The 16,699-nt window shown below is 34.1% G+C and overlaps 1 protein-coding gene across 1 annotated transcript in view; it reads right to left on the reverse strand.

Annotated features, from left to right (window-relative positions):
• Window positions 1-16,699, reverse strand: part of myom3 (myomesin 3) — a 63,076-nt gene that overhangs the window by 8,135 nt on the left and 38,242 nt on the right. Inside the window, exons 17-29 of the mRNA XM_039688891.2 lie at window positions 16,061-16,182; window positions 13,657-13,844; window positions 8,682-8,808; window positions 7,092-7,273; window positions 5,849-5,963; window positions 5,608-5,764; window positions 4,194-4,300; window positions 3,782-3,826; window positions 2,397-2,536; window positions 2,143-2,287; window positions 874-933; window positions 435-502; window positions 244-351 (exon numbers count right to left, since the gene is read on the reverse strand). Of these exons, the coding sequence (XP_039544825.2) occupies window positions 244-351; window positions 435-502; window positions 874-933; window positions 2,143-2,287; window positions 2,397-2,536; window positions 3,782-3,826; window positions 4,194-4,300; window positions 5,608-5,764; window positions 5,849-5,963; window positions 7,092-7,273; window positions 8,682-8,808; window positions 13,657-13,844; window positions 16,061-16,182 (1,564 nt within the window). The remainder of the gene's footprint in view (window positions 1-243; window positions 352-434; window positions 503-873; window positions 934-2,142; window positions 2,288-2,396; window positions 2,537-3,781; window positions 3,827-4,193; window positions 4,301-5,607; window positions 5,765-5,848; window positions 5,964-7,091; window positions 7,274-8,681; window positions 8,809-13,656; window positions 13,845-16,060; window positions 16,183-16,699) is intronic.

Genomic DNA, 16,699 nt, shown 5'->3' on the forward strand with positions numbered 1-16,699 from the left:
ACGGTAATTTGAAAATACTACAGGCTTTCTATTAATACAAAGCTTAATGCTAAATCCTGAAGAATCCCTTTAACCCAAATTTGGTCAAATATGGACAAACACAAACGTTGGGTTAAAAATTTAATTAAAACCCAACCCAATGGCTGGGTTTGTCCATATTTGACCCAAAGTTGGGGTGAAACAACCCAGCATTTATATGCCTCAAATTCTGTTGAAATTCTGCTGTTATGGATTTGACGGTACCTGCGCGACAGTGAAGGTGCTGACGCCCGAGGGCTCGTACACGGCCTGAGAAAGCTCCACTCCATCCTTAAACCACTTCAGACACGTGTCTTTGTTCATGTTAGTGACCTGCAGCCGGATACACACACAAGGGCTTGGCATATGGTTTAAATGGTGATGTATTGTCATCATAAGTGAATAGATATCATTACCTTGCACTTTATAATCAATTCACAATCAGAGGTTACTGTCCATGACAAAAACTCCTCGAAATGGGGACCTTGGAAACAAAACAGAAACATTTGATTGTCATAGTTTAACATGGGAACACACAACACGTTTCCAACTTGAACTAACGATGAAAAATATTTGAAGCTTGATTTATGTTAAACTAACATTTACTAAAACATGTTGACTGTTAACATTAGTTAATGCACTGTGAACTAACATGATCAAACAATGAACAGTTATATTTTTACTAACTAACTTTAATAAATGCTTATAAATATACAGTAGTTTATTGTTATTTTAAGTTGGCTAATGCATTGTTAACAAAGGAGACCTTGCTGTATCTTAAAGTCCCTGGTATGTCTTTGTTCATAAATTTGTATATCATTTGACATGATCTCTAGATCTGTTCTGTCGACTCACCCGACTTTCTCGTCCAGTTTCGTCTGTTGGCCTCAGATTTAGCCAGTGTGTCCTGAAACTCTGACAAACAAACAATAAAACAGAAGAATTAATGTTACATCTGGAGAAATATTCACCATGACCTTTGACCTGGCACCAGACAGATCAGAAAAAAATTTACTCTGAATTTGAGTTTTGTTGCATAATTTAGTGGTGACTGAAAAATGAAAATGCACTTCATTAAAAAAAGGAAATGTATCTTTCTTTGAATGAAAATTATGAAAAAATGTTTCGTGTCGGGAACAACAATTGTTTGTTCTAAATAAAATGACAAATTGTAATGACAAGTGCTAACTAGATATTGATTGATAATGCTTTTTATACATTTATTATAAAGAGAAATCTGTGAGGTGGAAAAGTCCCAAATAAATACATTCTGGACATTTTTAATGCTTAAAACTGATAAAAAGTGAAAAGGTTTCTATATTCATTAAATAATTCTGGGAAGAAAAAAACAATATGAAACTGTTTTCAACATTGGTAATAATCAGAAATGTTTCTTGAGCAGCAAATCATCATATCAGAATGATTTCTGAAGTATCATGTGACTCTGAAGACTGGAGTGATGATGCTGAAAATTTAGCTTTGCATAATATATTACGATATGAATTTTGAAATGTAAAATTTCACAGTATTACTGTTTTAACTGTATTTTTGATCAAATAAATGCAGAATTGGTGAGCAGAAGAGACTTTTGAAAATATAAGTGTATAAAAAATGAATATATAAATATACAAAGGCCATTCAAAATTTTCAAAAATACAGTAGAAACAGTAATACTGTTAAAAATTACTACAATAGCCTTTATGCCCAGCTGCACTACTTCCTGAACTTCAGCCAGTTCCTTGTTTCCTGTCTGCCATTATTGGACAAACTGATTAATCCAGGAGGTTCTGACCTCAGTAGTCACAACAACAATAATCAGGCACACCTGGATTAATCAGTTTGTCCAATAATGGCAGACAGGAAACAAGGAGCTGGCTGAAGTTCAGGAAGTAGTGCAGCTGTGCATAAAGCCAATTGAAAATAACTGTTTTATTGTTCATTTTTTTGTGAATGTTCAGTCTTCAGTGTCACATGATCCTTCAGAAATCATTCTGATATGATGATTTGCCGCTCAGTGTTGAAAACTGTGTTCTTTCTATTCTACAATATATGTTTAATCAAATCCCTTTTCCCCTGCGGAACAGCTTTCTAGTTTAAAGTTATAAAGTAACCTTGCAAACATACTCTTATCCACTAACACCAGTGTGAACTGGTTCTTGGCCCGTCCGTCTTTGAGCTGCGCGGTGTACGAGCCCTCGTCTTCTTTCGAGATTCGATCAAACCAGATCTCCAGCAGACCTTGTGCCTTGTCAAAGTTAATCTTACGGGCCTGCAGGACACACACACAGCTCTTTAGAAGTCATTGAGCAAGTCACCGATGTAAGACGAATGACATGATGACGGTTAGGGTCAGGATCTGAGGAGACGGTAGTGTTTACTGGTGTGCTGGAGATCTCGGTGTCGTTGAGGATGAGCCGAAGCACCGCAGCGCTGCTGAGATCTTCAGTCTGGAGCCACAGACGAACTCTTCCCTGCTCCGACACGTCCACCTGCCAGCCTTCAGATCTCAGAGCGATCACTGACAGATGGAGAAGACATGGCTTTATGTGCATACACACATTTAAAACAATGGTTCATCCACAATTTCAGTCTGTCACACAAAGCCATCATTCCCATTCACTTTTAGACTTAATACCAGGTGTAATACCTGGTGTAATATATATATATATATATATATTTGAGCCAGACCGATATATCGGCAGGCCGATATTAGGCCTTTTTCAAACTATCGGCATTATAAAGGCCGATAAATAAATATTTCAAAAATAAAATAAAAAAAGGAGGAAACACGCTTGAACCATGTCATGAGTGTTGGAGTTGTATAGTTTGTCCACCAGAGGGCACTCTACACCGTTCCTGTTGGCAACACTCGTTGAGTTGGTCACGTCACGAGACATACATTGCTTGAAAAATAATTAAAAGAACATCCCCATCAGTTCTCTTAACTCAAATAAGCATGACAAAATTTGTGACTATCATGTCCAGTTTTGCTGCTGTTAAATAAGCCGAGAGTGAAGCGAAATTAGCTAGTAATAGTTACGTTATGTTGTTACAGTGTAGTCCTTTTAACTTTTGACAATGTGACTGAAGTATTTCTTTAATAGCGCGTGACAGTTATAGCAATAAGACGTATCATCTCTCCTTGGCCTGTTATATTGAAAATGTATGTTTTACAATTTGTTGCGCGTTTCTGAAATAATAATAAAATAAAAATATCGGCCGATATATCGGATTTTAAAACCAATAAATATTTGTATCGGTATCGGACTTCAAAATCCTTTATCGGTCGGGCTCTAATATATACATACATTTCATATATGTAATCATTACAATCAAAACTTGTAATAACTGCATATGGACATTAATTAAAAAATTACCCTAAATTGTAATGAGGAAACATTTTCTGTAAAGCTGCTTTGAAATGCTATGTATTGTGAAAAGTGCTTTACAAACAAATGTCAATTGAATTGAATTAAATAAATCATCATATTAGAGTCATGTGACACTGAACACAGGAGTAAAGATGCTGAAAATTCAGCTTTGATCACAGGAATAAATTACATTTTAAAACTTATACAGTAGAAAAGAGTTATTTTACATTGTAATCATATTTTACAATATTACGGTATATTGATGAAATAGACGAAGCCTCGGTGAGCAGAAGAGACTTCGTTCAAAACACACCCTAAACTTTGAACACTAGTGTTGACTTTAGATTCTCTGAACATTTACGCAGTTTCTGAAGTGCATTTGATTCACTTACACGGGTTTCTGACATGCCAGCTGAGTTCTGTCAGTCGCTCCAGATCTGAGAGAGAAAACGCCACAATTGCAGAAAAGTCAAGTTCAATCACACTATCAAGACGAAGATACCGACTGCTGTCAGAATGATCAGACATCTTAAAAATTTGATTTCAAGTTTAAAGATTATGTTTGTCATGCAGTTGATATCTAACACAAACACAGAGGGTTAAAACACACAGATCTTGTACAACATGGTTTAAGGCAAAGGGGCTTGACAAACTATTAATCAACGGCCAAATGATGATAAAATACCGAGGTCACGCTAAGAAAAGACGAGTTATGCATCAAGTTTTCATGCTGAACAGATGCACAAGGTCTTATGGCACCGTGTTCAGGTAATGCATTATGCCGGGATGGAAATGAATATCTACCCTGGGCGGTGAAGGTGAAGCTAGAGGAGACGTCTGGGTTTCTGCTCAGCTCCACTGTGTAAAGGCCCAGATCCTGCTCTGAGGCGTCCGTGAAGGTAAGAACAGACCTGGGAGACATGCATGACCAACATCTGAATCACATATTTAAAGGTACAGTTTACCAAATCATCACCAGGATTTACCCAAACCCCAAACTGTAGGAATTTATTTCTTCTGTGACAGAAGATTGGAAGTAATCATATGGCTTCAGAAGACTGGGAACGTTCAGCACAACACATATATGAACTACCTTTATGGGACATTTTATCACAATTTTTGGTCCACATTTACTTTCATTATATGGTAAAGAGTCACCAGGATGTTCTTTAAAAATTCAGATTTTCTTTTCCATGGAAGAAAGAAACTCTCACAAGGTTGAATAAATGTCAGCAATTCTTAATTTTTGAGTGACAATTCCTTTAAGAATGTTCAAGGTGTATCACACACACACACACACACACACACACACATCTCTTATGCTCACAAAGGCTGAATTTATTTGGTGAAAAATACAGCAAAAATAGAAATATTGTGATTTATAATTACAATTTTAAATATTTTTTTTCTATTTGAATATATTTTAAAATGTAATTTATTCCTGTGATGGCAAAGTTGAATTTTCATCCTTCGGAAATCATTCTATGCAAATGTTTCACAATATTACTTTTACTGTAGTTTTGGTCAAATAAATTAAGCCTTGGTGAGCATAAGAGACTTCTTTCAAACAAATCATATATATATATATTTGGGCTGTCAAACGATTAATCGCATCCAAAAGAAAAGTTTGTGTTTACATAATATATGTGGGTGCACTGTGTATAATTATTTTATATATAAATACACACACACATGCTTGTATATATTTAAGAAAATTTAGGAAATATTTTATATATAAATAATATTTTTTTCTTAAATATATATGCATGTGTGTGTATTTATATATATATAAAAAATTATTATACACAGTGCACCCATATATATTATGTAAACACAAACTTTTATTTTGGATGCGATTAATTAATCATTTGACAGCCCTAATATAGCATACATTAAGATAATTAATATACATGTTAAATATCGTAATATATGCTGTTTTATATTTATAAATTAATAGATTCATATTTTAGCATCAGTTTTTGATTACTTCATAGCAATGCTTCATGGGATGAGTATCATTTGCTCATAAAATAATTCAAATTTGGAATTGAACTTTGTTTAATCATAGTTTATAAGTTGTTGGTTGGTTTGATTCACAGTTTTTTCAAAAAGTTGGAATTGCCTATGGCAAAAATAAATGAGAGACAAGCTTCCAGAACCAAAGTTACTGAAAAAAGTGTCACTGTTGTGCTCATATTCTGACATATTGGCAAAAGACCTGTTGTTTTTGTTCTCCAAGCGGGCTCGTCCGGCATCAATAGCTTTTCCGTAGTTCTTATTCCACTTAAAGACGTCTCCATCAGCCACATCAGCCGCTTCAAAGCTCAGGAAGATGAAGCCGTCATTATCAACTCCCATCTCAATCTCTTTGGTTCCTGGTGGCAAACGTGGGATAGAGTTAAATGCAACTCAGTGTAAAGGGAGAATGAAATCATTCTGCAGATTTCCAGGGATCTGACCTGCTTTAGTCTGTGCTTTGACTGGCTCAGACGGCACAGAAGACATGCCGACTCCAGCGTCATTCACCGCAGACACACGGAGACGATACATCTGACCTGCTTTCAGACCTGAAACCTGATCAACAACCATCCGAAAACAGGTCACTCCTCTTTCAAAGCTTTCTGGGACTAGATGCAAAAAACTCCAAACTATTCTCAATTGCATTGAGATGCATTTTATTGCAAGACACTGCAGGTACATGTTTTTTTATGTACTGGTGAATTTTAAGATTTTAGACTATTTTGCTTCCATAACATGTTTTCTTTCAGACTAGTGGAAATACATCTTCTAAAATATATGTTTATTGCATTTGATCTATTTGCAGATTTATGTTATAATACAAATCTTTAAAGGTGTTGAGTTTGTCAGAAATCTCCACTTCAGCAGCTTTACATACACTAAATGTTACTGTTTTATTCCAATCTATATTCTGAGAGGTTTTACAGAAAGATTTTCTCATAAATCAGTGATTTATATATAATTTTATTCCTAAAATATGGTGAAAAAATGTATTTTTCTGGCTGTTGACAGTATTTTCTGAATTATGGAGTGATAAACAGAGATATCCAACAATACAGGGTTATTATCATTCATTAAAATTAAAACGATTAAACACATTTCTGTTAAATAAAGCTGAAATAAAATATAAATATTAGTTACACAAATTTAACTACATGAAAATGAGAAATGTTGCTTTGTCAATAAAATGAAATAAGTTTAAGTTGAAGAACTACAAATATTAACTGGAAATAAAAAAAATACTAAAACTGAAATGTATTAAACCTAATTAGCAATATATTTTTTAAAAAGTTATAAAATTACAAAATTATTAAAAATTAAAATAAATTTTCCATTCAAAAAGCTAATTCAAAATAAAACCATGACTAAACTTTATTAACACGGATCCACAATCCCCTCTATAAAAACCTTTAATATCTTTAAACATAACATTTCAGAAAATGTGCAATAAAACAATTGTTTTAATGATTAATGTAAGGAGTGATATCTAATTATTTTTTAGTTATTAGTTGTTTTTTCCACCCTATTCACCTGTGGTGTCTTGATTTAGTGTCTTGTTATTCCTGATGCACGAATGTAATTCAAATATGAAATTAAGCATTAGATTGCAATTCAGTTCAAACTCTTAAATTCTGAATATGACCCAACTCTGATAAAGTACTGCAAAAAGAGAACTGAACAGACCTTTAAGTGAGTTTCTGTCACCGCCTCACTCGTCACAGGGGTCCAATCCTCAGACTCCGCCCCCTCACTGATGTCCACTATGTACCCACTGATCTCTGATTGGCCCTTGTACACAGGCTCCGCCCACAGCAGCACCAGAGAGTTGCATCTCACTTCTCTAAATTCCAGATCATATGGACAACCTGTGAGAAAATAATGAAGAACATAAACACATTCATTCAGTTTTCCATCATCACGCTGTCCATTCACAACTCATTTTAATTGTGTTCAGGAAACCTGTTTGAAAACTGAAGAAATCACATACTTTCTAGATGCATTCATTTCTATTATATTCACACCACTTTATATGAGCTGTGTTTATCCTCTTGAACACAATAAAACAAAAGAAATAAATCATCTAGCTCACAAAATGCCAAGGCATACAACTGATAAACAAAGGAAAAATGCTGTGCGGTCTCCACTCTTTCTTGTTAAATGAATGTGTTGTAAGTCAAATAACCCTTAAAAATGGCAATATACTATTATAGATGGTTGAATTCTGTATTTCTGTGCCAAAGAAACACACTATAGAAATGAAATCATTATGAAATATAAAGAACTGAAACACAAAGATTTACGATATTAAAAAAGCCATGTGCTAGATGGGATTTAGTTCAGAGAAGCTTCTAAAACAAGATTGAAACTCAAATCACATTTAATGTTTCTTATGATTAAAAAGTGTAACAAATAAATAAAAAAACGTATTATGCAATAAATATAAATGTGAAATAAACGTAATTTGGTAATATAACTGTATTCCTTTGCAAGAGCTGCACATACGTTGATGAAATTAGAAAAGTTTCCAAAATATCCAACCATTCTTTCATCATCAAAATTGCTACAAGAACCGTTTTTAAAGTGCCCCGTTATGCTTTTTCAGATATTGTCTTTCATGCAATGTGTAATAAAGCTGTTTGTGAATGTAAAAAGCAAAGTTTTAAAGATCAAATGCATGACAAATAAAGTTATTGACTCCCACAAGAAAGAATTCTAAACTGCAGAAACGAGTTGTCAATAATTCTAGTCTCTTTTCCTGTTACATACTATGAAACAATGTATCAAATTTGCATAATGCCAGCCTGTCCAATCACAGCAGACTGGGCCGATTGAAATGTATATTATAAGAAAATTAAAGTGTTTTTTTGACCTTGGATGCTTGTAAACCTTTTGTTAGTGACTCCAAAACAAAATTAGGAACCATTAAAATTGCATAATAGGGATACTTCTGAAAAGCATGAAACCAGAAAACAAATAATAGACATGAGAAACAGATCGACAGGAGAGTAACACAATTATTGACCAAGTGTTACATAAAACAGAGTGAAATATATAAATATGGAAGACAACAAGGAAAGTGTAAAAATGTATAATGCCATGTGCTTACTTATGCATAATAGCATTAATACAAAGGGTAAAATATATTACGTTCACAAAATATTAGTCAAGATTGGAAATTCGGAACTGTAGGCATCTGTATATGAAAAATAAAAAACTAAAAACCCATGTAAAATCCCTTATATAATTCCCATTCGTAACTGTGCATGATCTTACCAGCCTCAGGCATTGTCCAGCGTTCACATAGAAACAGTTCGCTGGGTTCAGAAGGGTCGCCCAGGCCAATAATGTTGGTCGCGAAGACACGAAACTGGTAAAAATTCCCTTCCTCAAGGCCTGTCACCTAAAAACAAAACAGACAAATAATGGAACCAATGTATGTTGCAGAAAGAACCCTAAAAGAGAAACCTAAAATAGAAGAAAAAACAGTCCCAAAGCACAAACAAAAAAATCAAAAACATCTAGGACGACATGCTAAATAATGTCAGCAACATGCTAGCCTACTTCATGCAGGGAATGTGCTAAAACAAGTTAGTAACAGGCTAATTCATGTTAGCAGTGTTTTAAAACATGTGATGTTGAAACATGCTAAAAGAATGTTACATCATGTTAACAAAATACTAATTGTATTATCAATGTGTTAAAAACATGCTAGCAACATATGCTAATTCATGTTAAAACATGCATGCAACATGCTAAATCATGCTAGCAACATGTTAAAACATGCTAAGAGAATGGTACATCATATTAACAACATGCTAATTCATAAATGTGTTCAATCATGCTATAAACTTGCTAAAGCATGTTAAACATACTAGCAAGGTGTTAAAACATGCCAGCAAAATGGTCAAACATGCTATAGAAACATGTTAGCAATTGGTAATGCATGCAAGTATCATGTTAATTCATGCAAGCAACATGCTAAAAAAAGCTTGCAATATGCTAATTAATGCTAATAATGTACAGACAATGATGCTAGACACATTAGGATTTTCAACAAAATTTCAGACAAGGCTTTGTCAAGCCAAAAGTTTGTCCCGACCAGCTTTAATTTCTAGTGTCGATTCATATTTTTAATTCGTTTTTATTCTTATATTTTCAGTTTTCATAACTTTCATCATTTCATATGAAAACGTGATAATTTTCAAATTTTTAGCAATTCATTTTGTCATTTTTATTAGTAAAAACAAAACAAAACATGTCAGTATATTCTCCGAAAAAAAAGCTGTCACCGGGACAAAATTCTTCAAAAGGTTTAGAATATGTACCAGTTAGGTACTAATATGTTCACTTTTGGTACCAATATGTTCCTTTGGGGGACTACTACTCTTTAGGTACAAAGATACCTTTTGAAAAGGTACCGCCACAGTGACGGCTTTTGTACCTTTTTATTATAGTTCTTGTCTCAATTTTAGTTCTTTTACTAAATGAGGAAAGGCATCTTTTCTACTACCTGAAAAAAAGTATTTTATTTTAATATTATTTCAAGTAATGTAAATGTTTCTTTATGGTTTTATTTTTACTTTCAGTTAACAACAACACGTCTACCCAGAAAAGCCTTTATCTCTGGTGTATTGATCTGCCAGTTGATGTCTATATGGAGGACCATTAGGCCACAGAGTTACTTATCCGATAAACATGGGTTTCTGTGATGAGAAGCAAAGATCACCACGAGTGGCCACCTAGCCACACATAATTAGGATTGGATTTAGGAACACAGGCCTTCTAGAGCCTTTAGACTCGTGATTAACTGTCGCCCGAATCCTCTTATCAAATCAGAGGCTTATCTGAGAAGCTTCAAATCTCTTGAGCGTGGAGACCAGGCCACCCACTGCCTGCTGGGACGCAGAAGCTCCACTAGATGGCAGGCGTCAGGAACGGTGAAGGGATTGAGTGTAGGGTGGTGTGTGTTTGTGATGGTGTGTAATGAGGCTGGGCAGGTGGTGTGTCTCCTTGACTGCTCAATGAGAGGCGGAAATCATTAACATGGGATTCACATGCTACGAACACGCAGCGCACTCAAAGATCAATGTTTTCTAATTAACATAATGTACTTTAAGTCTTCCTGTGAGCAAATTGAGCAGAAACAAAAACTCCTTCAACCACGCCATTTCAGTCCATTAGAGGGCGATGTGCATTCACGACACTTTCCACAAACACAGATAAAGGACTTAAACCTCATAAACAAGTTCTGTTTCATCCAAAACGGCACTAAACCTTCAGAAAATGTCATATATGTTATATATATGAAAATGAATATGTTCTCTTTCCTGTTGATTATTTACTGGTGTTTGCTAAGGCAAGCAACACTATTACTTTTAGTCAGATTCGGGTGTAAGGATGTGATTTTTGCAGTAAGTTTGTGCTTCAGATATGAATAATTCCTCCAATCATGCATCTTGTTCGGGTGAAGTGCACTAAGTGATCAGATATATGATATTAGTGCATATAACAGCCAAAATCCAATGGGAAAACTATTCAAAAATGGTTTTCGTTAACTAAAAAAAAAATACTATAAGTACTATAATCAATAAGGCTAAAACTGAGATAAAGAATAAAACAAAGACAAATAGAAATATTAAAAACTGACAAAATTGACGACACAAACTTAAATTAAAATTTTTAAATGGAAAAAATCAAAATCAAACTAACTCAAAATATTAATAAATACGTACATACTTAATAAATAGTATTAAAAATCACTAAAATAACACCGTCCACGACACCTTAGCAAATCAAATTAATGAAACAATTATCCGAATATCAACTTGGTTAGACATGTATAATTCGATTTTACACTTTGAATGCAGTCGACAAGGTCAAGACCACTGATGTGGGACAGACCAAAGTCACTTTATTTTAAGGCATTTTATTTATCTAAAACGAACTAGTATTCATGCCAAGTCAGTTAGAAAATATTTGATGTAAAATAACATGTTGTCAAAGATTTGCACTGTACTTGTGGACAGTTTTGTACATTATCACACTTAAAAATCCTGTTTTTTTAACAACCAATAATTAACTCAGAATGTGGGCGTAAACGCCACAACATAGAGTAAGTGTATAGTAATTAAATGGTGCATTTGTTTACACGCATCTGCAGCAACTAATGACAAGACCAAGGCCGTGGCCTCTGTCCACATACTCCACAAATTAATCATCACTTATTCTAACAATTGATTGGGATTTTTTTTTCCATCAAACCACTATAACGTGATGTTCAGACTTGAACTCGGTCTAATTAAAGACTGAAAACAATCTAAAATAAACACTGCTTTAAGTTTTATGGAGTCTCCATGGACACCATAGTTGCTCGGTGACACATTTAAAGTAAGAAAAGTTAGACAAAGGCAGATGTGCCTGGTATGAATTGTAATGAAACTGAGCAGTGACAATTATTATTTATGACTGATTTAAGCTGGTCTCATCATTAGTCGCTGAAGCAGCATGTCAGCAAATGCATCAGTGAATAAATAAACTTGAAATTTATGTATAATAAATACATTTTTCAACTGTATAGTCTTTTAAAAAAGCATCTGAAATAATAATAAAAAGTGCAATGCAGTGTTTTCGATACATATCGATACTGAAATGCTTCCAATAGTAATTTTCCACAGATTATACTCTATGACAGCGAGTTACACACAAACCCGCCTCCACTCACTCACTCGCGCCGCGTGTTACAGGGCTTGAATTTTCCCTTGGGATTGAGCATATTGCACATCATTCCTTCAGATTTTGTTCTCACATCCGAAGTGCGGCACATAAATCGGCTTCTTAGTACTAAATTGAGTTCTTTTCGCAGCTTATTGCGCTTAAACAGTCGAATACACAAAATACTGTCAAAATGCGAGTTATGTCTTGGCGATTATTCATGTAAACACAGTCAGTTATGCTTTAAGTTAACGTAAACAGTTAAGAAAGAAAATACATGTATAACAGAATCATGAATCACTGCATCAGGACTTAAAGTGACAGCAGCCTATTAGAGCCCGACTGATAAAGGATTTTGAAGGCCGATACGATACAAATATTTTTGGGTTTTTAAATTCGATATATCGGCCGATATTTTGTTTTTTTATTAAATATTGTTGGATTTCACACACGTGTTAAAGAAAAGCTAACTTTTCTGCACAAGATACGTTTGATACTTTTTCTCTATGATCTAAATGTTCACTCCTCGCAAGTATAACTTACATTATAAAACTTTACTTTATTTTATTTTTACTCTTAACTGTTTTTATTTATATTGATTGCATTTACACTGTATTTTATTTTTATTATTATGATTTTTTTTATTCTAAACCATTTTAATTATTCTTACTTCTTTAATTTCTTCCATGTAAAGCACTTAGAATTGCCACTGTGTATGAAATGTACTATATAAATAAACTTCCCTTGCCTTGCCTAAAATGCAGGGACTGTAACTAGAGATATGCTAGTTATAAATACAGTAATCATTACTTTATTTAGGCAGAAAAAGTTCATTGTGGTTTCCAAGCTCATTAATGTTAACGTTAGCGGTCTTCTGATGATAGCGGCATTAGCTAGCTTTGTGGTTAGCTAGTCTATGATGAGCCATAACTTAGCAATAGAAAACATCATACTGTAAATTGTAAAACATACATTTTCAATATAACAGGCCAAGGAGAGATGATTAAAGCGTGTTTCGTCTGTTTTTATTTTATTTTTTAAATATTCATTTAACGGACGTTATAACTGCCGATACCGATATTATGGAAAATGCCTAATATCGGCCGATAATATCGTCCGGCCGATATATCAGTCTGGCTCTACAGCCTAATATACCTGCTGCCAAATTATTGTTGTATTACTGTTGTATTTATTTATTTATAATTCATTTCTTAGTTCTTATTGTATTGCTGACTGTTTACTTGTCTGATTTTTTTATTTAGCCTTTATTTAACCAGGAAAAAAAAAATCCCATTGAGATTACTAATCTCTTTTTCAAGGGAGTCCTTGCCAAGACAGCGGCACAGATCACTCATGTAATTATTAAGAGGACCTTTTTCTTACATTAGTAAACTAATGATAGTTTTTGCAGAAGAATCGATCGATTATTGTGAAATTTCACTGACATTTAAAAAGACTCCTATCGTGAAGTAAGAATTTGATCATATGGTGTTAAATAATTGTGATTTCAGCTTTGGCCATAGTTGAGCAGCCCTACCTTGTATTGTCTCTCTTTTATGGGCTTGGCGTTGACCTCCCGCCAGATGCTCTGGGATTTCTGCCTCTGGTCCAGGTAGTAGCCGCGCACAGGGTCTCCTCCGTGATTGGCCGGGGCTCTCCAGCCAATCAGCATCTCTCCTCCGGTGCAGTGCAGTACAGTGATGGCTGATGGGCAGGATGGCACACCTGTAGTGATGTGGGAAGGGAGGGTCAGAGGTCACAGAGCTGGAGCTGCATTTTGTGTAGAATTACTGCTGAAGTGAACCACACCATGTTTGCTATCAATTGTTAATGAATCAATGAAGTGATTATTTGATTCACTCAGAGTTTTGGAGCTGAAAAAAATAAATAAAAATAAAAATCAGGATGACTAAATGTCCCGGTTTCATGAGGTGTGTCCCGGTGTTCTGATTATTCGCTAAAAATTTCACATGCAAAAATGTGTCCTGGTTTCAGCTGACTAAAAATGAAGCATCCTCATTGTCCTTTCAGAAATTCCAGTAAGTGCTTTTTTTATTTTTCAGTGTGTGCGATGCATAAAGATGCAAATCAGTGTTGATTTATATACTGTTATATTTTTTATTAATATTTTAAATTAGCTTATGTTTTTACATTAAATGTTTTTAATTTTAGTTTAGTAATTTTGTTATATTTATTAGTTTATTTTAACTATTTTGTTTATTTTTTATTTGTTTACTCCTGATCTATTTTTTAACTAAGTAAACCAAAAAAATATGTTTATGTTTGTTAATCTTTACTATTTAGGTTTAATTTTTTTGTTTTAGTTCAGTTTTAGCATTTATTTATTTCAAACATTTTACCTGGATAAATAAAGGTTAAAAAAAAAAAAAAGTTAGTAATTTTAGTGCTTCTAACTAAACTTAACTAACTTAACTATTTTAACTTAAACTTATTTTAGTCTTATTTATTTTAACTTATTTATTTTTATTTTAACTTATTTCTTTTATTTTAGAAAGGCAACAAGGCAACATTTCTTATAATTTTCTTTTACATTTTTTTTAATCTAAAAATGTATTTTTTAATTTAATTTCGGATTTAATTGAATTATTAAAAAAAGTTTTAGTCTAAGATAATAAACCTTATGCAAATTAGGTGTGTAATATTAATTTCCGCCCATGGAAGACAAATCAGATCGCTTATTACAAGCATATTATAAGTGGGATTACATTTAATGATTTTAAGTTTTAATGTTGTAATTATAATAAATGAAATGTGTCAACTCAAAATTCACATATAAATGCAAGCATACAAACTACACTGTATTTACTGCACTGTTTTTGCGACAACACAATGTTAAAACTTTTAAAACTTCTAAGCATTAAACTACTACAATGAATTCAGTCCAGACCACTAAAAATAAATGCAAATGCGCCGTTTCATTTACACAGAAACACTGACTGAAAACTAAACTTGCCCAAAACTTTTTTTGCTGAATTGCAAGCAAAGCAACTTCCTTGAGGAGCTTCAATTCTACTTTATTTCATGGCATTTGCATTTGATTCAAGTCAAAAGGAAAGGAAAATGAAGTGAGGTGTCCGCAAAGAGGGCTGAAACACACCAGGCTTTAATTAAAGAAATATGATATGTTAATAATACAATCGTTCTCATTTCAATGAATTTATCATCGCCAACTAATTTTAATTCAAATGGAATTTCAGAGGATGATGGGAACTTCTGGTCAACCTAATAATTATTGAAAGCACTTGCGTTTTCTGTAAGGATAATGTGATCATTTACTGTATATAAAAAGCCAGGTTTGATCAGCAGTAACATGTGGTTGAAGCGTCTCTGGTGTTCGATGCTAACAGACGGATCTGTCCTGATCTCAACACACATTAGTGCAGGAGTGCCACTCAGATTCAGACGTTATTAAAAAAAGAGAAAAGCTGAACCGTCAGACAACAGCCTATTTCTGTCAGGATTAAGCAAGACACAGAATGACTACTTCAATATCTCTTGAGTATAAGCTTGTCTTTGGTCAGGACTGTGAGGCACCAGAGCATCATGTCTGCGCAGCTCTGCTTTTATAAGTAATGAAGCTTGAAAGGGCATTTGTTCTTTAGCAGCAGAAAACTTCTTTAAAAACATTTTTTAACAAGACAATTTAAGAGTGTTATGGATGTTCTAGGGCATGAATATGAGGTCGCGAATGCCTTATACGCACATATAGCTGATGGTTGCTCACTAACCCAAGTCAAAAGACTTCACCTGATGTCTCTCTTCATGCAGGAAGCTCATTCAGAGAATTATAAATTCACACTGAGGCCGTAAACAGTTTAGAGCTCAAGCAGACAGCTGGGAGCACTTTAGACGGGACGGCGTCCTATTTAAAGCTGTCTGACTGCATGGTCTCGACTGGTTCTCTGGCCGGTCACACTCACTTATCGCTGATTTGACTCGAATGGCAGGAGACTCGTCCGAGTAGATGCTGTTTCCCGCCAGTCCCACAGACTTCACCCTGAATACATACTCTTTATTGGTCTTCAGGCCATGAACTGTAAACCTGAGAGAAGAAAAACAGTTTCACTCGCAGAAAAAAGGTATGAAAGCTGTCACTGGACCTTTTCAAAAGGTAAACTTTTGTCCCTTTTAGGTGCTAATATGTACATGTCAGGTGCTAATATGTACATTTTAGGTGCTGATATCAGTGCTGATATGTACATTTAAGGTGCTAATATGTACATTTCAAGTAGTAATATGTACATTTTAGGCGCTAATATCGTACATTCTAGGTGCTAATATGTACATTTTAGGTGCTAATATCGTACATTTTAGGTGCTAATATGTACTTTTAGGTGCTATTATGTACATTTTAGGTGCTAATATCGTACATTTTAGGTGCTAATATGTACATTTCAGGTGCTAATATGTACATTTTAGGTGCTAATATCGTACATTTTAGGTGCTAATATGTACATTTCAGGTAGTAATATGTATATTTCAGGTGCTAATATGCACATTTTAGGTGCTAATATGTACTTTTAGGTACTATTATGTACATTTTAGGTGCTAATATCGTA

The sequence above is a fragment of the Pimephales promelas genome, chromosome 12, assembly GCF_988280905.1.
Source record: "Pimephales promelas chromosome 12, fPimPro1.hap1.1, whole genome shotgun sequence".
Lineage (NCBI taxonomy): Eukaryota > Metazoa > Chordata > Actinopteri > Cypriniformes > Leuciscidae > Pimephales > Pimephales promelas.